Source organism: Achroia grisella, unplaced genomic scaffold (assembly GCF_030625045.1).
Source record: "Achroia grisella isolate CSIRO2021 unplaced genomic scaffold, CSIRO_AGI_Agris_v1 utg660, whole genome shotgun sequence".
Classification (NCBI taxonomy): domain Eukaryota; kingdom Metazoa; phylum Arthropoda; class Insecta; order Lepidoptera; family Pyralidae; genus Achroia; species Achroia grisella.
The window spans coordinates 8687226-8713884 of NW_026712984.1; the positions used below are offsets into that span (position 1 = coordinate 8687226).

At 37.9% G+C, this 26659-nt stretch overlaps 1 protein-coding gene across 1 annotated transcript in view; it reads right to left on the minus strand.

The window, feature by feature from the left end:
- LOC131849621 (uncharacterized) overlaps window positions 1-26659 on the minus strand; it is a 121232-nt gene that overhangs the window by 74975 nt on the left and 19598 nt on the right. Inside the window, exons 2-3 of the mRNA XM_059199730.1 lie at window positions 2005-2171; window positions 616-718 (exon numbers count right to left, since the gene is read on the minus strand). Coding sequence (XP_059055713.1) covers window positions 616-718; window positions 2005-2171 — 270 coding nt within the window. The remainder of the gene's footprint in view (window positions 1-615; window positions 719-2004; window positions 2172-26659) is intronic.

Genomic DNA, 26659 nt, shown 5'->3' on the forward strand with positions numbered 1-26659 from the left:
CTGTAAACGTAGAGTAAGCCTTTTTTTCGAACTACTCTAACGCTGTTGGCCGCGACTGGCCTTTACAGCTACACCGGACTATAGGGGGCGAGTGCAGATGGCACTCCAAACCAATGGAAGGACTTATGGAGCGGCTGAAGGACAACTCCCGCCTGACGGATACGACTTTCGACTGAGGGTATGGCTAGTGGTTTGAACCTCGGCTCAGACCGTCGTAATTTCGACCCCCGTTTGAATTTGACGGGGATCGAAATTACGGCGGCTTGAGTAGAGCAGAACATAAATATTTACGGCTAACTTTTGATTTAAAGTATTGCTATCCCGCTCGGGTGAGGGGAGACGCAAGTTCGCTGAACAGAGATAGAACTAATACTGAAGGAAAGTATTCACCTACATCATAATTTATTGCGTGAATACAAAACCGCAAACAGATAGCGGCTTTTTGTCCGAATGTATTTTTGCGACGGAGCCGCCGCTTCATTGTGAGAAGACACTCCTCTTAGAACTAAGCATACGATTCCGCCGCTGCAAAGTGAGAACACACTCCTCTTAGGATACCTTCTAGAAGAACACATTTAGCGGCTTTCCAGTAATATTATGAAGTACTGAACTGACCTGGTTTGATGCAGGACATGCCGCAGGCCGCGTCGCAGAGGCATTTCTTCTTCTTACTCTTGCAGTCCTCGTCAGAGGAGCACTTCCGCAAACATTTTTGTCCCTGAAAATTAAAAAGAAATTTATTATTTATTCTTGATCAGAGATTAAGTGCGTAGTGGTTTCTATATTGATCGCATGCCTAATCCTTGTTGTTAATTATATATAAGTAAATCAATATTTATTTAAAAGAGTTTCTTGCTCATTCTTCTTGTGATGAATCTGCGTTCCGAATGAGCGGTAGAATCAAAATATGACTATTCAAAAGTGCTTGTAATGAGTTTATTTGAATAAAGATTATTTCTATTTCTATATCTACTTGTCCCTTATGCCTTCTTTTTTTGAATTTTTAGGTTCTTAGAGTTAAGTTTAAATGGTATCTAAACGTAACCCTACGAATTTTGAGATTTATTTCAGATCTAGAGATTACCTCCCCTCCTACAACCTCTCAAAGTATACAGGTATACATAGTTTGGTGTATGTACCGTATTTATATTCATATGCATGTAGTAAAAAACGGTTATATCAATATTACAAACAGACACTCCAATTTTATTTATATGTATAGATTGAAATTAAATGCATGTGACATCGGAGGCACAGTTATTTCATTATAAAGTTAAAAAAATCGCCGAATTAGAAACCCAATTGTTTATTGTACAGCAGGGAAGCTTCTCCATTGTTGCCTGTACAAACAGTCAGCCAAGCGAGATTTTATTCCCTATTTTAATTGACACAAAGAAGACTCTCAAGGGAACAGCCGAAGTGCTAGAACACATAACGAAATAAATATATACATAGCACACCCAGACCAACAAACAATGATATTCATGAATATAAATGTTTGTCCCGTGCGAGGAATCGAACCCGTGAGCAGCCGAAGTAAAGACGTGTGCTAGCCAATGGACTACTGTCGCCGTCAGGGTAGTATAAATGTAAAACATACGAGATCTGTCAATAATCTAAAATGATGGTAACCAGTTAGTAATGTGGACTGAGGATCTTATTGCTATGTACCCTGGAAACTATTGTGATAAATTCTTGGTGAATTTGGGCTAACTGACCTGACCTCATCTTATCATCATCCACTGGTGCCCCACCAGCGTATACCGTTAGCGCAGGCGGGTGCACCATTACATTGTCATCCATAAAAAAGACCATGGGGTGTGGTAGCTTTGAGAAGCTATTAAAACTAATTACCAGCATAGTGGCCTGCACTTCATCCCGAGGACACTCTGCTGAGGGGAATTCCTGGGGTTCTTGTAGACGAACTGTCAGCAATTTAAGATGGTGAAGTATTATGTCCATTAGGTGGTGTGGTAACTTCCAGAAGCTATAAAAACTAATTACCAGCATAGTGGCCTGCACTTCATCCCGAGGACACTCTGCTGACGGGGAGTTCCTGGGGTTCTTATAGACGCGGCCGTCGTCGTCGGCGTCGGCTCGGACCTGCGTGGGTGTTGGGTCCTCGTCATCATCATCGTCGTCTGCCGTCGTTGGGCTCGGAAGCGAGGATACTGTAAACATTTTTTCTACTTAGTACTTCTAAATATATATAACTCAAAGGTGACTGACTGAGATAGTGATCTATCAACGCACAGCCCAAACCACTGGACGGATCGGGCTGATATTTGGCATGCAGGTAGATGTTATGACGTAGGCATCCGCAAAGAAAGGATTTTGATAAATTCCATCTCTAAGGGGATAAAATAGGGGATGAAAGTTTGTATGAAACTTTGTCAATTTTAAACCGATCGGGCTGACTTTGCATGCATAAAGCTATTACGACGTAGGCAGCCCCTAAGAAAGGATTTTGATAAATTTCACCCCTAAGGGAATAAATTAACGCGAGCGAAGCAGCGGGCAAAAGCTAGTCTTTACGTAAACGTAATATTCAAAAGAGATGAGGAATCCATTCGAGATGTGGTGTTGGCGCAAAATGTTAGGAATTTCCACGACGTACTAATGGGCAAACAACTGGGCATCAAAACCCATCTCTACAGAGTGCTTCCAAAGTCTGCTAATTTTGTTCGGTCAATTGGTCCTTCGGAAATCAGATAATTGGGAAAAATGTAAAATGTCATTGAATTTTTTTCGTTATTTGGTCGAGGTTAGGCAAGGGCACAGCTAGTATTTCACAACCTAACCCAAAAAGTCAAAGAAAAGTTTATTTGTTGTAGTTTCTTTAAAATTTTCACTGCGTCTTCCGGTCAGCGGTCGACACTCGAGGACTTGCCCCAAACGGCCATCTGTTCTACGAGCTATGTACCCTGCCCATTCCAACTTCAGTTTCGTAATTCTTCCGGCTATGTCGGTCACTCTAGTTCTTCTGCGGATCTCCTCATTTCTGATTTGATTACGCAGAGAAACTCCGAGCTTAGCCGAGAGGGCTATGCTATGGGCTACTGCCCTCTGAGTGACTCTCAGCTTGTTCATGAGGCCCATAGTTAGCGACCACGTCTCACAGACGAAGGTTTACGACCAATGTGTGTTGCCAGTGCTGTAAGTCACCACTGGCAACACACATTCGTCGTAAACCTTCGTCTTGATATTAAATTTATACATCTATACACATAAATAAAATTGGAGTGTCTGTTTGTAATATTGAAATAACCATTTTTTACTGCATGCATATGAATATAAATACGGTACATACACCAAAATAACATTTTTTACAATTTTTGTCTGCCTGTCTGTTAGTTCCGGTTAATCTTTGAAATGGCTGGACCGATTTTGACGTGACTCTTATTGGCAGGTAGCTGATGTAATAAGGAGTAACTTAGTCTACTTTTATTGTAAAAAAATAAAGTTAAATTCTACGCGGACGAAGTCGTGGGTGCAGCTAGTCTAAAATATATTAATATTGCAATGTTGATACAATTATTGATTTCCATTTACACGGATGGCTAAATATTCGCATGCGGAACATTGTATCAGTGTCGTGAATCAGCGGAATCCGACCTCCGCTCTACTGCACACGTCAGTCCTGCCCGGCCACGTGCCATATGAACTAGTAACGCTATAATATAAACGTTTATATTCAGCTGCTTCCCCTGCCACTCGCGCTGCCGGAAATATTGCCGGGCGACAACTGAGCGAGAGGGCTGAATGTAAAAACACGCTGCCACTCGCGCTGCCAGTCCTTTGAGTCACGCACGAAAAACCGACAATCGAGGGAGCGCCGGGCAGCGCGAGTGGCAGCGCCAATGGCATGGGAAGTGTTTCCACTCTCGCGCTGCTCACTTCCCTGCCCACTCGGGCTGAGTATAAATTGGGCATTATGCCCAATTACACATATTACATATTAACGGAAATACGATTTTTTATATAACTAACTAGCTATTGTACCCGCGACTTCGTCCTTTACTATAAAAAATCTGAATTCGTTAACGATAATAATGTTTTTATAGAAAAACTTTAAATCCAAAACACTGACAATATTATCTGATTACAATAATAATGAGTGCGTAGCGATTTCTATGTTGATTATCGCATGCCTCTTACTTGTTACACTGTAATTATTTATATAAAAAAACATCTATTAAAAAGAGCAACACACAAGTTTCTTGCTCAATCTTCTTGTAATGAGTCTGCATTCCTAATGAGTGGTAGAATCAAAATATGACTATTCAAAAGTGCTTGTAATGAGTTTATTTGAATAAAGATTATTTCTATTTCTCAATTGGATCTATATACTGAACTGGATGGTAGGGAAAAAAATAAAATTATAGTATAAGTATAAAGAATTTGACGTTCATAAGCGGCTAAAATGTCCTACATGATTTTTTTTTAATATAAATGAGTGCTAGTATAAAAAAAATACGACTATACAAAAGTGCTGATGTTAAGTTTTTTTTTAATAAAGATTTCGTAGTTTCTTGTCAGTTCTTCTCTATTGGATCTGTATACTGAACTGGACAGTAGGGAAAACATTTGACGTATATAAGCGGCTAAAATGTCCTACATGAATAAATGTTTTTTTTTTAATTTGAATGAGTGATAGAATAAAAAAAGTGTCTATTCAAAAAACTGCTTATTGTAAGTTATTGTAAGATTATTTCTAAAGATTTCCATTACCTAAAGATAAATTTATCTTTAACGAACACCCGACCTTGAGGTGAGTCGGGGTTGTATCTACTAGATCACGGCGCTGCTAAGTGAAGGTTGTTAAATTACTTTCACGGGCAATCTTATCCGTCTTGTGTAGCTACAAAATTACGATCATTCCCGTCTCTACCTAATGACAAAGGGCCTTTAATTAAATATAGGCCGAGATGAAAGAGATAACGTACTTTCATTCATCAAACAGATCTTTTACGACTCAATTTGATGGAATAGAAATAATCTTTATTCAAACAAAGTTAATGTAAGCACTTTTGAATAATCATATTCTTTTATTCTAGCACTCATTCAAATTTAAAAGAATCATTTATTAATGTAGGACATTTTAGCCGCTTATGAAAGTCAAATTTTTAACATTACAATTTTTAATTTTTTCCCTACCGTCCAGTTCGGTATATAGATCCAATTGAGAAGAACTGACAAGGACGAAGTCGCGAGTACAGTTAGTTACATAAATCGTTAGCTAGTTATATAAAAAATCGTATTTTCGTTAATATGTAATATGTGTAATTGGGCATAATGCCTAATTTACACTCAGCCCGAGTGGGCAGGGAAGTGAGCACGGAAGTGAGTCATTTTAGCCATTTATGAACGTCAAATTTTTATATTATAATTTTTTCCCTACCGTCCAGTACAATATATACATCCAATTAAGAAGAACTGGCAAGAAGCTCAATCGTATTCGTTTTTTTAAAGCCAGTTTATTTACAATGTATATTTATATAGGTGTCTATGTCTAACATTAAATGAAAATCCCGTGCATGAACAACTATTGCCATGCACGCTAGTCATTCAAGTAATCGTTTAGTGAGTAATAAATAAATTCGGAACACAGACTCATCACAAGAAGAATGAGATTCAAACTTGCGTGTTGCTCTTTTAAAGAAATGTTGTTCTGAATTTTTTTTCATAATTGAAGTATACATACAATTCAATATCTAACAAAATGTAATATTAATAAGGTTGCAAATCAACTAATGCGAAGATAACGCTTGTCATAAACAGGGATCGGGCCAAGAAATGGAAAATGTGGTCATAACTCTGGAATTGCTCATAAATGAATAGTATATCGAAATTTTACCGGTACGAAACCGGTGACATCTGGTTCTGACCGGTTTTATGATCGCTATATTGCTATATTGTTGTATTATATTCCATAAAGAGATATATAATTATTATAATGTAATGGTGCACCCGCGTGCGCTGACGGTGTACGCTGGCGGGGCGCCAGTGGAGGATGATAAGATGAACATGAGATCAGGTCAGTTAGCACATCGTGAGAAATACACCAGGAATTTAGTATGATGGTTTCCAAAGAGAACCTGAAATGATACATTGCTAGCCATAGGGTTATTATTCAACATTACTAACATTTGACCCTAATAAATTAGTGCTGGTTGGTTGTTTGTGTTTGTGTAAGTTTCGACTTGTAAATGTGATCTTACAAGGATTACTTAAAAGAGCAACACGCATGTTTCTTGCTCGTTCTTCTTGTGATGAGACAGCTTTCCGAATGAGCGGTAGATAAAAAAATTGTTATGACTATTCAAAAGTGCTTAAATTAAGTTTATTTGAATAAATGATTTTCTATTCTATTCTGTTAACCTTCCCCTTTCTTAAGGGGCTATTTAGCCCAAAATGTAAGTGTACAAAATAAGTAATTATAGAGACATCGTATCGTTTATTGACTGGTTATCTAGACAACAATGAATAGCCTATATCAGTCCATCCCCACCTAGCCTAGATGCTGAATAGGCGCCGACAGCAGCTGGTCCAGGCGACGATACCAGTAGTAAACATTGTCCATCATAATTTTGTAGTGCGGGCGCCCTAATCGCACTAACACAGCCGAATTCCCATTTCCGTCTATGGTCTGCCTAACTCCTGGCTTGTATGCGGTAACCCGCTGCAAATTCTCGGCCAGGATCGATCTCTGAGTTATTAGTAATTGCCGTATTATGACGAGGTTGTCGTGTCATGGCATGTGTAAGAATTATTAAATAGTTGAAGTGTTTTATAACAATAATGCAATAAATCGATGTGGATGTGTATTTGAATAAGAATGAAAAATTATATTGGCATAGACTATAAATTACGAAGCGCCTAAAATATTTTCTTAGCAATAATTATAAGTATCGCATATGCTAATAGAGCGTTTCAGGCGTAGACAACATGTAATTGGGTAAGAGTACCGCCGTCGCCAATTTGTTATATCCAAAATAAGTAATTATACAGACATTCATATCGTTTATTGACAACTATAAATAGTCTATAACAATATTGCTACGTTTACATTCAGCCGCTTCCCCTGCCACTCGCGCTGCCAGTCCTTTGACTGGCGCACGAAAAACCGACAATCGAGGGAGCGCCGGGCAGCGCAAGTGGCAGCGCCAATGGCATGGGAAGTGTTTCTACTCGTGTTTACACTCTCGCGCTGCTCACTTCCCTGCCCACTCGGGCTGAGTGTAAATTGGGCATTAGAATTCAATTCAGAGAGGGTACGCTGTCAGTATCTTGGGTATGTGCAGCGTTGGATTACAATGACTGTTTTTTTTGTAAAATATTGTAATGTTGAGACAAACAGAGGTCCTACAATATTTAAACATTTTGGAACTGCGTTTAATTCCTCTTAGGAACTAGATAAACATAGGCTTTTTATTTGGTAAAAAATAGTTTTTCAGTTACGTGTAATTCTTTTTTTCGGACTACTCTAATGCTGTTGGGAGCAGCTGGCTTCACAGCTCCACCGGACGATGGGGGCGAGTGCAGATAGTACTCCAAACCAAAGGAAGGACTTATAGAGCTGCTGAAGGCCAACTTTCGCCTGACGGATACGACTTTAGTCTGAGACCACCGCTAGGGGCTCCAATCTCGGCTCGGACTGTTGTAATTTCGATCCCCGTTTGAATTGGACGACCTCAATCACTCCAACCAACGCAATTAACTGGGAACTCCGATCAATCCCCCGATCGAGTCGTCCTCACCGGCGAGGACGGTGTCGTGTTTGAATCGTTGATATCAGTTGTCGGCCTTTTAAAAAGGAATAAGCTCTTTTCTTGAAGGTTTCAATATCGTATTGGTCCGGAAATACCATTGCTGGAAGGTGATTCCACAATGTGGTTGTGCGTGGCAAAAAGTTTCTAGAAAACCGCACTGTGGAGGACCGCCATTCATCCAGATGATCAGGATGGTATGGAAATAGTATACAATACATGTAAATATGTAACATTGTCGAGAGTTACTCGCCTGGCTGAATGAAAAACGTGGGGCCTGACCTCATGGCCACCCTTTGTAGTCGGGGAGATAACGACCGATAAGCATGATTCAATTTGTTTATCAAACTTCAAAATATCTTCATTCATGTAGGTCTATTACACACTCTTATGGTATATCAAATCTACCGTCAGTTCGGAATGATATCGAGATGAGAAGAACTGACGAGAAACTCAGCTCGTATTCTTTTCAAATAAATGTTGTACATGTTTACAACAATACAGATTCATTGTGATAGTGTATCAAATCATATTTAAACATTCCATTATGGGGAAACACATTACGCATGATATTTGTTATTGACTAGTTGTGTCCGCGACTTCGTCCGCGTGCAATAGAACTTGACCAAGTAAAGAAAATATATTGACGCGAGAAAGTTTCATTGTTCTACTAAAAAAAAGATGATATTTTCATACAACCTTTCATATCCCCTTTCAACCCCTTACAACCCCTTACAACCCTTTTTCGAACTAAAAAGTACTCTACGTCTTTTTTAAAAAATTTTACCTTCATAAGCGTCTAAAATGTCCTACATCATCTATACATATAAATAAAATTCAAGTGTCTGTTTGTAACATTGAAATAACCGTTCTTTGCTACATGCATATGAATATAAACATGGTACATACACCAAAATAACATTTGTTACAATTAGAGCATTATTCAACTACCGACCTCCGTATTTATAGACCGAAGTCAGTGTAGTAGGAAGAGAACCTGGTAATGGATATCTTATGACAAACAACTTAATTCGGTCTATAAATACTAGATGGCGTTTTCAAAATTTGTAATAAACTTTACACAAACTACCTTCTTTTAATATCATTTTAAAATATCGGATATTTCTACAATAGTGATGTGAACTCTAACAGTAGCTACTGTGATATATGTCACTGCAATAAATCTACTTTTATCAGGTATAAATATTCACTTAAATTAAATATTCTACGCAGACCTCACAGAGAGGGTCGGTCTCCTGGCCTACAGTTTATCTGTGAGAAGCGGCGTCAGAAATGATACCCAAACCGCTAAATTATGTGCTTCAAGTGATAAATTGCTATGAACAACCCTTCAATACCCAAATACGACCCTCTCCGATATCAGCTAGGTCGAGTTTTCAATGACACAAGTCAAAAATATTGAATATTGCCTCGTAAATTCTGAGCTCTAAGTGTATTTTTGTGAATTTAACGACTTTCTGAATAGAATAGAAAATCATTTATTCAAATAAACTTAACTTGAGCACTTTTGAATAGTCATAACATTTTTTTTTATTCTACCGCTCATTCGGAAAGCTGTCTCATCACAACAGAACGAGCAAGAAACTTGTGTGTTGCTCTTTTAAATAAATATTGATTTAATTTTATTTACATTAACAAGGATTAGGCATGCGACAATCAACTTTTTGAAAATTGAAACCGCTACGCACTTAATCTCTGTTCAATCAGATAACATTGTCAGCGCTATTAATTTTAAGTTAGATATTTTCTACAAAAACATTATTATCATTTATAAATTCTTCAAATTTACAATAAGCTTTTTTACAAAGAAAATATTTTATAACACATGATTTCTTTTTCTTTCATGAAGAAATGATTTCTTTTCTGGAAAATTGAGTACAGACTCTGGGAGTTTGTTGTAAAACCTTACGCGATTTCCATAAAACAAATTACTAACTTTCGTCAAACGGCAATTAGGTAAAACTGGTTTGTTGATATTACGTAAGCTTTTATTAGTGTAATCACCTACTTTTTTAAAACTGTCAATGTTTTTCCTGGCATACATGATAATTTCCGTAAAAAGTCCACATATTGCGTACGCTGCAGAAATTATTGACAATAGAGCAAGTGATGTACAAATTCAATAAACACATCGCAAAATTCACTTAAGGATCTAAATTTTTTTCCACTACACATGTATGGACCACATAAATGAAGTATCTCCTTTGGAAAGTATACACTCTATCCTGAGGAGATAAAAATCATCGCTCCTAAGAATATCCTTCAATTCTTGTCCCTGACGGGTCTAGGTAGCGAACTTTGAAAAAGGGCGAGCACAATAGATCTATGTAGTTATTTTAGTTATTTTTATACTTTCGTGTTTAATATACATTCTTTATATTATTAACCGGGTCTTAACACGAACTAATTTTATGGCAAATAAAGGTATTTACCTCTCTCGACGTTTCGACTAGGTTGCACTAGCCGTGGTCACGAGCTGACTGGAGCAACAGCGATGTCAATGTAGATAGGTGACAGCAGTTTTTTCATCTACCGTCACTAGATTGTTCAACGGCTAGTGCAACCTATATATACATATATACAATAGAGACTCCATAATTTTAAAAAGTGATGTACTACAGTTTTTTAGAGTAACTAGAGTCATTACATCAGTGCTTTAAAGAATCAAATATCCTCACAGTTACTTCACAATACATTTATGAAAATGTCATGTATACACGGAAGAACTTAGAGAGTTTTAAAAAACTCAAAGACTACAAGTAGAAACTTACACAATATAAATAAGCAAATTTTACATGAAAATAAATGCCGTCTGCACAAAATCAGTAATTCATTCTATGGTAATTGCGTAAGATTTTATAATAAACTGCCAGAATCTGCATTATATCTGACAGAGAGGCAATTCAAATCTTATATTTAACAATTTTTATGTAAGAAAGCCTATTTCTTGCAAAGCAAGTTTCTTGCTCGTTCTTCTTGTGATGAGACAGCTTTCCGAACGAGCGGTAGATTAAAAAAATGTAATGACTATTTAAAAGTGCTTCAATGTAAGTTTATTTGAATAAATGATTTTCTATTCTATTCTACTATCTTTTGCCCGCGGCTTCGCTCGCGGTAATTAATCCCCATAGGGGTAGAATTTATCAAAATCCTTTCTTAGGGGATGCCTACGTCATAGTAGCTTTATGCATGCAAAGTCTCAGCCCGATAGGTTTAAAATTGACAAACTTTCATACAAACTTTCACCCCCTATTTTATCCTCTTTTGAGTTGTATATATTTAGATTTATAGAGCAACTAGCTGTGCCCGCGACTTCGTCCGCGTAAATTAACGATACTTCCATATAACCTTTCAACCCATTGCAACCCTTATTTCGCATTACAAAGTAGCCTATATCCTTTGTCAGTCATCAATTTCATTATAATTATTTCATTTAAATCGGTTCAGTGGTTTCAGCGACAGACAGACAGAGTTACTATTAGTAAGGATATTGAAATTTGTGCGTGTAATTTCGAACAAATACCCGTGCGAAGCCGGGGCGGGCCACAAGTGTACAATAAAATTGTCATTAGAGCCCGACCTGTTCCTACCATTATGTTTTCTATTACACTTCTGTAATCTGCCTTCACTTTCTTTGATTGATCCGACCAATGAGAAGCTATCTCTCACGTTCAGTTTGTTTTCTATTTCCGTTTTTTTCTATATTTTCTCGTAAGCCCTTTATTGAAGATAATGGACAATAAATATCTATACATATAAATAAAATTGGAGTGTTTGTTTGTACCTAATATTGAAATAACTGTTTTTTACTATTTGCATATCAGGGATGTTATGGATATGAAATATCGGATACGGATAGGTTTCTGATATAGGAATGGTTATTATACCGGATACGGATATGAAATTATTTCGGATTATCCGTTAGTTTCGGATAATTTCGGTTACGGATATTTTTTGTTTGAGGAATTTCAAAAGTAAAATATAAATAGCTAATAAAATGTTTACATAACGTGTCTCAATTAGGCTCCGCCCCTGTCCGATATTATCCGAAACTTTCATTTCGGATTCGGTTACGGTTACGAATATTTTTTTATATCGGATATCCGATAGTTTCGGTTATGATTACGGAGCTCCCTAACATCCCTGCTGCATATGAATATAAATACTGTACATACGCCAAAATAACATTTTTTACAATTTTTGTCTGTCTGTCAGTTTGTTCCGGATGTCTGAAATGGTTGGACCGATTTTGATGGGACTTTTATTGCCAGGTACAATGAGTAACTTAGGCTACATTTATTTTAAAAAAATAAAGTAAAATTCCACGCGGACAAAGTCGCGGGTAAAGCTAGTTACAAATATTCTATTGTTTATAAATTTAATTGTTTTATTTAATACAATTGTGTGACATTTGCATTTTATGATGTTTTATTTGTACATTACTAGCGGCACGGCGCCGGCTCGCTGTGTCTCACGCCATTTTTAAGAGATGTAAGAAAAAATTTTAGTATTCAAATCACATGCATTGACGACCTAGGTGGTCTAGCGGTTTGGTACATTGCCTTACTTACGATGGTCCCGGGTACGATTTCTTGTACGGTCTACGATGTTGTTGGTTGAGACGATGTATATTAAAAGCGGTTCCCGCTACTTAGTCCGCGTGGAATTTATTATTATACTTATTTTCTAAAATAAAAGTACCCTAAGTTACTCCTTATTACATCAGCTACCTACCAAAAACAGTCCCGTCAAAATCGGTCAAGCCATTTCAGAGATTAGCCGGAACAAACAGAAAGACCGACAAAAATTGTAACAAATGTTATTTTGGTGTATGTACCGTATTTATATTCATGTACATGTAGTAAAAAACGGTTATTTCAATATTACAAACAGACACTCCAATTTTATTTATATGTATAGATGAGCGATAAATCAGGACGTTGGTAGGTATGAATTTAATATATTTAGGCAATAATGACTTCCACCGCGGAAGTTGAAGCCACAAAGGCAGCGCTTAATTAAATCCACATTTTCATCTCGCATGTACTTCTCTTGTTTTCATATTTTTATCTCAGGGGCCGGATTCAACATTAGGCAGCGTAGGGAACGGCTTGGGGGCCCCTCATTAGCTAGGGGCCCTTTATCGGCTAGAGATCTTTCATCGGTTAGGAGTCCTTTATCGGCTAGGGGCTCTTTATCTTCTTCATTGGCTAGGGGTCCCTTATTGGCAAGGGACTCTTCATCGGTTAGCAACCCTTTATAGAGCTAGGGGCCCTTCATTAGCTACGGGTCTCATTGGGTAGGGGCCCCTTATCGGCTAGGGACCCTTTATTAACTATGGGTCTCATTGGCTAGGGGCCCCTCATCGACTAGGCGATCTCTGAAATGACTGGACCGATTTTGGACGAGGCTTTATATATATTATATATATTTAGATAGTTACTTCCATAACAAAATAAATCAGTCGTAGTGATAAGAGCAGACAGTCCCTACAAGCAGCACTCGTTCACGAGTATGTCGTATGAGCCAGCCACCACTGCGCTCGACCATATTTTAGTGAGCCCAATGACCCGGCCAACCACGCCGCCACATGTCTGGACATAGTGACTAGACCTCTTATAACCCTTTTTTAGCATTAAAAAGTAGCCGGTTTCCTTCCTTTTATCTTTCTTATCCTATCTCAAATTCTAGACCAGTGATTCCTAAAATGGTCTATATCGACCCCCAGGGGTCTATAACAAACTGCAAGGGCAAAGGCAACAAACTTTACTACAGTTAGAAATTTACAAAAAATCAATACCAGGAACCCCCATTCCTCGGTCTACCCAAAACCGAAAAATATCGCAAGGGGTCTACGACACAAAAAAATTTGGGGACCTCTAGTCTAGACTGTATGTCATTCATTGACATGTCCGGGTTCTGGACTCAGAAATCTGGTGTTTTCACGCTTGTCCTGATCCAAATTTTAGAGATGGCAAACCTACGCAAAACCAATATAAAAGAAACTTTCTCAGCAAACATCAAAAGAATAACAATATCCGAGCAGACTTTTAATATAGACACATGTCTCGTTCTGTTTGACAGTTCAGACAGCCGTGGTGAGTACATAATACATGTCCCCAAAGGATTCAAGCGACAACAAACAAACCAATTTTTCACACTCGAGTGACTACATATATCTAGCTATTCGTCCCAGCTGTATGCATTATACATATAAACCTTCCTCTTGACTCACTGTATCTATTAAAAAAAACCGCTTCAAAATCCGTTGCGTAGTTTTAAAGATTTAAGCATTCATAAGGACGGACAGCGATAGCGACTTTGTTTTATACTATGTAATGAAGTATAATTACCAAGAATAAAGTAGGATCCGTTATCATAAAGTATAGTTAGCAACAATATATCGAAGGGACCTTTGATCTAGGCGTATAAGGAATAGCTTCTGCCACCTCCAGACCCTAATGCTTCGGATCGTGGAGTTTTTTTTTATAACACAGGGGACAAACGAGCACGCGCCTCACCTGACCCGCAACACCAGGAGAATTGCAAGTACGTTGTCGGCCTTATAAAAAGGAATAAGCTCCTTTCTTGAAGGTTTCAATATCGTATCGGTTCGGAAATACCATTGCTGGAAGGTGATTCCACAATATGGTTGTGCGAGGCAAAAAGCTTCTAGAAAACCGCACTGTGGAAGACCGCCATTCATCCAGATGATCAGGATGGTATTTCAGTTTCTGGCGGGTGGTACGGTGGTGACTCAGCAGATGGTATTAATCTGAACAATTCCTCAGAACACTCCCCGTGATATATGCGGTAGAAAATGCACAGAGATGCAGTATCTCGCCGCAAAGCCAATGGGTCGAGTCTGTCACATAGACGTTGATTACCAATGCAGGGTTAGCAAACCCTGTCTGCACGATATGACCACGATATTTTTTTTTAATTTATTTAATAAAGATACAGTTGTTTTTATACACTGACTCGCCAAACTGTAGATCAGTTTGTTGGCAAGATATCGCTCAGTTTTTTTTAATACTTTTGTTCCCATAAACATCTATCCACATAAAGACAGGTTTTATAGATAAATAGCTGTCCCGGCAACCGTTGTTTTGCCTTAAAATAAAAAAAAAATTAGGGGTGGACTACCTCTAACATTTAGGGGGATGAAAAATAGATGTTGGCCGATTCTCAGACCTACTCAATACGCTCACAAAATTTCATGAGAATCGGTCAAGCCGTTTCGGAGGAGTATGGGAACGAAAACTGTGACACGAGAATTTTATGTATAAGATTATATAGAATTACAATTTTTGTTTTTAAAGTTTATCTAGAAGTGCTCCTTTTAATTTTGACTTCAGTACTGGTCTACTTAAATTAGAATTTCGTTGTAACCCATCTAAATTGTTATATATTTGGAACCAAAAACACCGTGGTTCTTTCCCAGTAATAATTGATAGCTCTCGGTTGAACAAATTTACTTATTTCTTATTTTATAGATATTATTTAATACAATTTTGTGTTCATTTTACTATACTGCTCCAGGGCTATCAAATAACTTTACTATGCACGGTATTTTACAATAATTCTGATTCTTCTTTTCTAATTTTAATGTCTTTATTGGACGTCAATGACATGTCGCAAATAAGGAACCGACAGAAGGAAGTGTTGTAGAAACTCGTGCTCATTATACAATTCAATAAACACGAGCGTTTGCGTGCAGCCGTGCTCTGGGGCGGAACGGAACTACAAACACTACTAGCTATCATACTCAAGTTTTGTTATTACTCAAAGATTTTACGGAGATGAGCAATACGGTCTCGATGGTTCAGTGGTTAAGAACACTATCCTAATCCCGATGGTTGTGGGTTCGATTTTCGGAAGATGCAAATATATATTGACCATTGAGATCGCAAATCAACAAAACCTTCAATGGTTTAGTAGTTAAGTACACTGTGTTTATCGCGACGGTCGTGGGTTCGATTTCTCGGAAGATGCAAATATATGTTTTCATGGGTTTTGTTGATTTACGGTCTCAGTGGTCCAATGGTTAAGCACGCTGTCTTAATACTGATGGTAGTGGATTCAATTCCTCGGAAGATGCAAAGATGATTTCATGGATTTTGTTTGTTTTAAATTTAAGTAATTTATAATAGTAATACCATATCAGGACTATTCACATATCACTATTTAGTCCCAATTATTACATTATTACTCTTGTAATGCCACATGGACGGCCTCGGTGGTCTAATGGTTTAGCACACAGCAGACTTCCGATGGTCGCGGTTTCGATTCCTCGCACGTCACAAATATATTCATGAGTATGATTGTTTGTATCGCTCTGGGTGCTTTCTATGTATGTATTTACGAAAAAAATATCTATGTATTTGTATCAGTTATCTAGTACCCATAAGACAAGCTTTAGCTAGCTTAACTTGGGTCTAGATGGCGCTGTGTGAATTGTCCTGAGGTTATTATATGCCAGAGTATAATTGTGAACATGTGTTTATTTCGCATAAGTTTGTAAGCAAACATAGATTTTTTTTAAAATCCCTATTCATTATCTATACATATAAATAAAATTGGAGTGTCTGTTTGTAATATTGAAAAAAACTTTTACTACATGCATGTGTATATAAATACGGTACATACACCAAAATAACATTTTTTATCATTTTTATCTGTCTGTTTGTTCCGGCTAATCTCTGAAATAGCTGGACCGATTTTAACGAGACTTTTATTGGCAGGTAGCTAATGTAATAAGGAGTAACTTAGGCTACATTTATTTAAAAAAAATATGTTTAATTCTGTTGTAACTGGCTAATCAGATATGTATTTTATATTCTAAATTTGTATTTGAATTTATAGTTCTTTTATATTACATTCTTGTTTTTTTTGATACTTCAGTTCATTCTTTCTGTTCCTAACATGTTAGTTGTCTATTATTAATATATTTTCTCCGTTTTACCAAGTCTTTTTTCTTATTACTACAACAAATTCCACGCGGACGAAGTCGCGAGTACAGCTAGTACAACATATATTTGGGTTAATAAATAACAGGTTAATAAATAACTCGCGGTGAAATCCTGCGGGGAGTTTAATATTGGTTTACCGCAATTAATAACGTTAACAATAGCTAGAGACACAGCTTCTTGGCAGGGAAGCGGTTTAAGCTAATGAACTTGTGCTGTTAAATACGTACAGACATATTTATATACTAGCTGTACGCGCGACTTCGTCCGCGTGGAATTTTGCAACAATACTTTATTTTTCTAATCATTACATAGTATAAAACAAAGTCGCTGTCGCTGTCTGTCCGTCCCTATGTATGCTTAAATCTTTAAAACTACACGACCGATTTTGAAGCGGTTTTTTTTAATAGATAAAGTGATTTTTAGAGGATGGTTTATATATATAGTACATGTACACCCGTGCGAAGCCGGGGCGAGTAGCTAGTAAAGTATAATTTAGAAACAAAATTTAAAAATATCCTCACAGTATTTCGAACTTTATTTATGTACTAGCTTTTACCCGCGGCTTCGCTCGCGTTAATTTATCCCCTTAGGAGTGGAATTTATCAAAATCCTTTCTTAGCGGATGCCTACGTCATAGTAGCTTTATGCATGCAAAGTTTCAGCCCGATCGGTTTAAAATTGACAAAGTTTCATACAAACTTTCATCCCCTATTTTATCTCCTTGGGGGTAGAATTAATCAAAATCCTTTCTTAGCGGATGCCTACGTCATAACATCTACCTGCATGCAAAATTTCAGTCCGATCCGTCCAGTGGTTTGGACTGTGCGTTGATAGATCACTATATCAGTCACCTTTGAGTTATATATATTTAGACTAAAAGCTAGAGACACAGCTTTGGCAGGGAAGCGGTTTAAGCTAATGAACTTGTGCTGTTAAATACGTACAGACATATATATATAGTAAGTATATATTACATATAGGAGGCAAAGCTAGCTCTTCCTTCATTAACTGCACCGACATTACAAGTGTGGTGTCAATGTGGGCGTGTTTTAAAAAGCGTTTAATCCATACTAACTGCCCCGTGAAACTCATCTGCATCTTAATTAAAATTTATCATTATATTTGCTTAGTATCTTTTTAAATTATAGCCTACTAAAGAAGTTAGTAAACTTAATTTAAGCACTTTTGAATAGGCATACCATTTTTTTTAATCTACCGCTCATTCGGAAATCTGTCTCGTCACAAGAAGAAAGAGCAAGAAACTTGTGTGTTGCTCTTTTAAATAATCCTTGTAAGTTTACGTTTACAAGTCGAAACGTGTGAATACAAACTATCAACCAGCACTAATTTATTAGGGTCAAATATAAAAACACGATAAGATTAAATCAGTCGTGGTGATAAGAGCAGACCAGTCCTTAAAAGCAGCACTCGTTCACGAGCATGGCGGATGAGCCAGCCATCACTGCGCTCGACCATATTTTAGGGAGCCAACTAACCCGGCCTACCACGCCGCCACATGTCTGGACATTTTAATGACCATGACCACACATTCCACTCGACCACGTCATAGCTAATCATTTATAACTTTAGCTTATCATATAAAATAATATACGCTTATGCGATATCGCTAACACTGCAGCCACACCCATTTGCAACCCACAATATGCTCCCACGTGTAAGTTTCACGCGATGTGGACGTTCATATCCGATCACATTGTTTAGTTTTTGTCTCAACTTCTTGCAGGCGTGTGAAAGGGATGCCTGCAGGGAATTGTTTCGTGTTAATTGTTTGACAGAACAGGTGAACGAGGTTAATTGGTTAAGTGTGAGAGAGACAAAAATAGAGTGAATTTTTAATAATAATTAAAAAAAAACAGGGAAGTAATGATTAAGGGAAAACAACAATGTAACGAGCAAAGGTTACTGTCGCTTATACACATTAGATGGGCCGTATGCTTGATTGCCACCATCGTTGTATAAAAAAAAACGTGAACAGCAATTCGGAATCCCCTAATCTCCCTACGGGTCCATGGTGGACACCGGTGGAGGATGATAAAATGAGAACGAGACTTTTTTTTATAACACAAACGAGCATGCGGCTCACCTGATGGTAAGTGATTACCGCCGCCCATGACACTAACACCAGGGGAATTGCAAGTACGTTGTCAGCCTTTCAGAAAGGAATAAGCTCTTTTCTTGAAGGTTTCAATATAGTATCGGTTCAGAAATACCATTGCTGGCAGGTGATTCCACGATGTGGTTGTGCGAGGCAAAACGTTTCTAGAAAACCGCACTGTGGAGGACCGCCATTCATACAGATGATCAGGATGGTATTTTAGTTTCTGGCGGGTGGTACGGTGGTGAACTCAGCAGCTGGTATTAATCCGGACAATTCCTCAGAACACTCCCCGTGATATATGCAGTAGAAAATGCACAGAGATGCAATATCACGCCGCAAAGCAAGGTCGAGTCTGTCACATAGACGTTGATTACCAATGATTCTGGCTGCTCGGTTCTGAATGCAGTCAAATGGAAGTAGCTGGTATTGTGGTGCTCCCGCCCAGAGATGAGAACAGTATTCCATATGCGAGTTTCGAGCGGCCCAATCGAGCTGAACAACCACGTGTAGTCGTACAGCTTGCTCTAGTGTATACTGTGCGAGGAATCGAACTGACGTAGTGGAGTAGTGGAGTAACTTGAAACAGTCATGCTCGCTATAAAGTTCCAACTTGTGGCGGCGTGATGGCCCGGGTCGATGGCCCTCTAATATGGTTGAGTGCAATGATGGCTGGCTCATCCGTCATACTCGTGAACGGGTGCTGCTTGTGGGGACTGGTCTGTTCAGTTTGCGAACACTGATTAGATTTTTTTATTTTTTTTTATATAGCATATGCTGGTGGTCACTCTATTCTGCCAAATTTAAATTTAAATGAAATAGTATTATTGTAAATATGTACAACATTAAAAAAAAAATACGAGCTGAGTTTCTTGCCAGTTCTTCTCATCTCGAAATCATTCCGAACTGACGGTAGATTTGACATATCATAAGAGTCTGTAATAGACCTACATGAATAAAGATATTTTGAATTGAATTGAACCCGTGTAAAGTAAGTCGATACCTAAACCGCTATACCACCGAGGCCATCAACGTGAATCGCACAAACTCGAACTGGAGCCAACTGAATTGAAAATGAAGTTTCCGCAGTGAAAAATGCAATTAAAAGCAAAGCAAATTCGAGGCACGCTCGCAAATGTTCCTCGCGATACATGCCCCTACTATTTGTAGAAAAAAACGCTACGACCCGGGTACAATTGTACATTTAAATTCCTCTCAAACTGGTAACTGGCTATGTGGCATAGTCCAGTAGATAGGGACTTTTATTCACGTCTTTTTGAAAGTCTTCATCATAGTAACGTCAATGTTTAATTTCAGTTCAATCAGTCGTTAATCTAAGAAGATTTATATAAACTTTCATCCCCTATGTTATCCCCTTAGGGGTGGAATTTATCAAAATTCTTTCTGAGCGGATGCCTACGTCATAACATCTACCTGGATGCCAAATTTCAGCCCGATCCGTCTAGTGGTTTGGGCTGTGCGTTGATAGATCACTATGTCAGTCGCCTTTGAGTTATGTATATATATATATTTAGAAGATGTAAATGCAAAAGCGAGTGTCTAAGGCTTAACACTAATTATATAAATATTATACTTATACAAATATCAGAATAAACTAAAACTAAATAACAATAGAATACATATAAATAAAATTAGACGGTCTGTTTGTAACATTGAAATAACCGTTTTTTACTACATCCATATGGATATAAATACGGTACATACACCAACATAACATATTTTACAATGTTTGTCTGTCTGTCTGTTTGTTCCGGCTAATCTCTGAAATGGCTGGACCGATTTTGACGGGACTTTTAATGGCAGGTAGCTAATATAATACTTATATTTATGTACACAATTTGTAAAAAAATGTTATTTTGGTGTAAAGCAACGGCTGCTCTCGTAATCCTGGAGTGAACAGTGGTCACACAACGAAAAGAAATCCTCGGAACGGTGAGGTCGCTCCGTGAAGCCTGTGAAGACATCAGGAGACTGCTCTTTTGGGATGACCTTGGCTGGCTGCTCTAGTAATCTCAGCTCTACACGCACAACGGTCCAGATTGCGGAAAATGGAGTCCAATTTACATATACATACACTAAAATGTATGTATGTATTGTCTCCGGGGTGCGCCAATTGTGTACAAGAGGTGCTCGGTTGTAGTTAATTAATTAATTACCTCCCTTAATACTGTTAGGGGCGGGACGGCCCGTAGGGGCATGTTACATGCTCGTCTGAAGGACACGTCATTTTAACCACAAACGTTAAATGTGGCAATATGATAATATATTATTTTGACGACCTCGGTGGTCTAGCGGTCTAGCACACCGCTTTATGTCCGATGGTCGCGGGTTCGATTCCTCGCACGGCACAAACATTTGTATTCATGATTATGATTGTTTGTATCGGTCTGGGTATTTTCTATATGTATGTATTTACAAAAAAAAAAAATATCTATGTATTTGTATCAGTTGTTTAGTATCCATAACACAAGCTTTAGCTAGCTTAACTTGGGTCTAGATGGCGCTGTGTGAATTGTCCTGAGATTATTATTATTATTATTAATACTGGTTTGTTCGTCTTAGCGTTGTATATCAGAAACTACGACCGGTATCGATTTTACGATTGGCAAAGTTTCAGAGCTATTGTAGAATTAATCAAAATTCTTTCTTAGCGGATGCCTACGTCATAACATCTACATGCATGTCAAATTTTAGCCCGATCCGTCCAGTGGTTTGGGCTGTGCGTTGATAGATCACTATGTCATATGGATATAAATACGGTACATACACCAACATAACATATTTTACAATGTTTGTCTGTCTGTCTGTTTGTTCCGGCTAATCTCTGAAATGGCTGGACCGATTTTGACGGGACTTTTAATGGCAGGTAGCTAATATAATACTTATATTTATGTACACAATTTGTAAAAAAATGTTATTTTGGTGTAAAGCAACGGCTGCTCTCGTAATCCTGGAGTGAACAGTGGTCACACAACGAAAAGAAATCCTCGGAACGGTGAGGTCGCTCCGTGAAGCCTGTGAAGACATCAGGAGACTGCTCTTTTGGGATGACCTTGGCTGGCTGCTCTAGTAATCTCAGCTCTACACGCACAACGGTCCAGATTGCGGAAAATGGAGTCCAATTTACATATACATACACTAAAATGTATGTATGTATTGTCTCCGGGGTGCGCCAATTGTGTACAAGAGGTGCTCGGTTGTAGTTAATTAATTAATTACCTCCCTTAATACTGTTAGGGGCGGGACGGCCCGTAGGGGCATGTTACATGCTCGTCTGAAGGACACGTCATTTTAACCACAAACGTTAAATGTGGCAATATGATAATATATTATTTTGACGACCTCGGTGGTCTAGCGGTCTAGCACACCGCTTTATGTCCGATGGTCGCGGGTTCGATTCCTCGCACGGCACAAACATTTGTATTCATGATTATGATTGTTTGTATCGGTCTGGGTATTTTCTATATGTATGTATTTACAAAAAAAAAAATATCTATGTATTTGTATCAGTTGTTTAGTATCCATAACACAAGCTTTAGCTAGCTTAACTTGGGTCTAGATGGCGCTGTGTGAATTGTCCTGAGATTATTATTATTATTATTAATACTGGTTTGTTCGTCTTAGCGTTGTATATCAGAAACTACGACCGGTATCGATTTTACGATTGGCAAAGTTTCAGAGCTATTGTAGAATTAATCAAAATTCTTTCTTAGCGGATGCCTACGTCATAACATCTACATGCATGTCAAATTTTAGCCCGATCCGTCCAGTGGTTTGGGCTGTGCGTTGATAGATCACTATGTCATATGGATATAAATACGGTACATACACCAACATAACATATTTTACAATGTTTGTCTGTCTGTCTGTTTGTTCCGGCTAATCTCTGAAATGGCTGGACCGATTTTGACGGGACTTTTAATGGCAGGTAGCTAATATAATACTTATATTTATGTACAAAATTTGTAAAAAAATGTTATTTTGGTGTAAAGCAACGGCTGCTCTCGTAATCCTGGAGTGAACAGTGGTCACACAACGAAAAGAAATCCTCGGAACGGTGAGGTCGCTCCGTGAAGCCTGTGAAGACATCAGGAGACTGCTCTTTTGGGATGACCTTGGCTGGCTGCTCTAGTAGTCTCAGCTCTACACGCACAACGGTCCAGATTGCGGAAAATGGAGTCCAATTTACATATACATACACTAAAATGTATGTATGTATTGTCTCCGGGGTGCGCCAATTGTGTACAAGAGGTGCTCGGTTGTAGTTAATTAATTAATTACCTCCCTTAATACTGTTAGGGGCGGGACGGCCCGTAGGGGCATGTTACATGCTCGTCTGAAGGACACGTCATTTTAACCACAAACGTTAAATGTGGCAATATGATAATATATTATTTTGACGACCTCGGTGGTCTAGCGGTCTAGCACACCGCTTTATGTCCGATGGTCGCGGGTTCGATTCCTCGCACGGCACAAACATTTGTATTCATGATTATGATTGATTGTATCGGTCTGGGTATTTTCTATGTATTTACGAAAAAAAAAATTATCTATGTATTTGTATCAGTTGTTTAGTATCCATAACACAAGCGTTAGCTAGCTTAACTTGGATCTAGATGGCGCTGTGTGAATTGTCCTGAGATTATTATTATTATTATTATATACTAGCTACTCGCCCTGGCTTCGCACGGATGTACATGTATTATATATATAAACCTTCCTCTTGAATCACTCTATCTATTAAATAAACCGCTTCAAAATCCGTTGCGTATTGAGTGTCTGTTTGTAATATTGAAATAACCGTTTTTTACTACATGCATATGAATATAAATATATGTACGGTACATACACCAAAATAACATTTTTTACAATTTTTGTCTATGTGTCTGTTTGTTCCGGCTAATCTCTGAAATGGCTGGACCGATTTTGACGGGACTTTTATTGGCAGGTAGCTAATGTAATAAGGAGTAAGTTAGGCTACTTTTATTTTAGAAAAATAAAGTAATATTGCAAAATTCCACGCAGACGAAGTCACACGTACAGTTAGTATGGTAATATGTGATATCTATACTAATATAACAAAGCTGAAGAGTTTGTTTGTTTGTTTGAACGCGCTAATCTCAGAAACTACTGGTTCAAATTGAAAAATTCTTTTGTATTGGATAGTCCATTTGTCGAGGAAGGCTTTAAGCTATATAACATTACGCTACGACCAATAGGAGCGGAGCTGTAATGAAAAATATTCTAAAGGTGGGGAAATGAAAAGCAGACCAATTTGCTCGGGTGAGCTAGTCAAAATATATATAACTCAAACGTGACTGACTGACTGACATAGTGATCTATCAACGCACAGCCCAAACCACTGGACGGATCGGGCTAAAATTTGACATGCATGTAGATGTTATGACGTAGGCATCCGCTAAGAAAGAATTTTGATTAATTCTACAATAGCTCTGAAACTTTGCCAATCGTAAAATCGATACCGGTCGTAGTTTCTGATATACAACGCTAAGACGAACAAACCAGTATTAATAATAATAATAATAATCTCAGGACAATTCACACAGCACCATCTAGACCCAAGTTAAGCTAGCTAAAGCTTGTGTTATGGGTACTAGATAACTGATACAAATATATAGATTTTTTTTTTAAATACATACATATTATACATAGAAAACACCCAGACCGATACAGACAATCATACTCATGAATACAAATGTTTGTGCAGTGCGAGGAATCGAACCTGTGATCATCGGTCGTAAAGCGGTGTGCTAGAGCACCGAGGATTATAAGGATTTTATTTTGTTACTAGCTGTCACCCGCGACGTTGTTCGCGTAGAATTTACACAACATTTCTTTATTTCTTATTCTTATTATTTACATTAACTAGAATTAAAATAAATAGGAGATAAATAGCCTAAGTTATTAACTATCTACGAGTGAAAGTTACGTCAAAATCAGTCCAGCCGTTTCAGAGATTAGGAAAGACACAGCATAGGGTTTCGACTACAGCATGGGGTTTTTCAATAAGGATTTATTAAGGTTTCTTAAGGGTCGGCAACGCGCACGTGACACCCCTGGTGTTTCAGGCGTCCATAGGCTACGGTAACGGTTTACCATCAGACGGGCCGTATGCTCGTTTGCTACCATCGTAGTATTGTGCATAGTGCTAGACCGCTAGACCACTGAGGTCGTCGATTAAACTCGATGAAATTAAGTTAAATTCACATACCAAGTACCTACTAACGACTTTCTACAAAATTATTATTTTATGTTTATTTTTAATTATGCTAAATTAAGTTTAATTATATGTACATTTTATTTGCTCTTTTTTTTCGTTTGTTGTTTATATTGTATTTTTTACTTTTTTTCTTTCTTTCTTTCTTTCAAATCTAAATAAAAAATACATACAATAATCTACTAACTGGAACATAAAGCTTTAATTCCCTCATATAACGACGTCCGGATAGTGCACCTGTACGTACCGGTTATCCGGACGCGGTGACCCGGTTAATAAGACTACGAGTGCAGTCCGGCGCCCCGCAGTCTCTGGCGTACAGCCAGATATGTACAGAGTAATGCGAGTTCAGAATCTTTGGAGCGTAACGTAACGTTATGTTAACTTCATATTACATTACATAGTATAAAATAAAGTCGCTGTCGCTGTCCGTCCCTATATATGCTTAAATCTTTAAAACTACGAAATGGATTTTGAAGCGAATTTTTAATAGATAGAGTGAGTCAAGAGGAAGGTTTATATATATAATACATGTACATCCGTGCGAGGCCGGGGCGAGTACCTAGTAATAACATTTTCATGTCGTAATTTCTTTAAAAATGGCTTGACAGATTTTTATGAAATTCCGTGTGTATAATCAGGTCTGAGTAGATTGTAAATCATTTTTCATATCCCTGATTTGTATAAAAAAATTGGTTGCTGTGCCCTCAGACTAATCTGAGAGCACCACACGTTCTACGACTTTAGAGTCGTATCCGTCAGGCGGGAGTTGTCCTTCAGCCGCTCCATAAGTCCTTCCTTTGGTTTTGAGTGCCATCTGTACTCGCCTATCGTCCGGTGAAGCTGTAAAGGCCAGCTGCGGCCAGCATTAGAGTAGTCAGAGAAATATAACTTTACTGAATGAAGTATATAGCATATACAATACAATTGTATGTCTGTCTGTACGTAACAACAGTAGCCCAAGGCGCAATAATAGAATCCCCGCCGGGACACTACCATAAAATAACTTTTACATTCTTGAAACTGTTTCAACTGATGCGTTTCTTTTATTGGAAATATTTTCTGGCGCGCGTCCAGAATTATAAAATGACAAAATTGTTGTATGAGAATGATCGCCATAAAGAATGCAATATTTATATAATATAAACTAGCTGTACCCGCGACTTTGTCCGCGTGGCATTTAACTTTATTTTTCTAGAATAAAAGTAGCCTAAGTTGCTCCATTACATCAGCTACTTGTCAATAAAAGTCCCGTCGAAATCGGTCCAGCCATTTCAGAGATTAGCCGGAACAAACAGACAATTTTATTTATATGTATAGATATACATATGAATAAAATTGGAGTGTCTGTTCTTTACTACATGCATATGAATATAAATACGGTACGTATACCAAAATAACATTTTTTACAATTTTTATCCGTCTGTCTGTTTGTTCCAGCTAATCTTTGAAATGGCTGGACCGATTTTGACGGAACTTTTTTTGGCAGGTAGCTGATGTAATAAGGAGTAACATAGGCTAC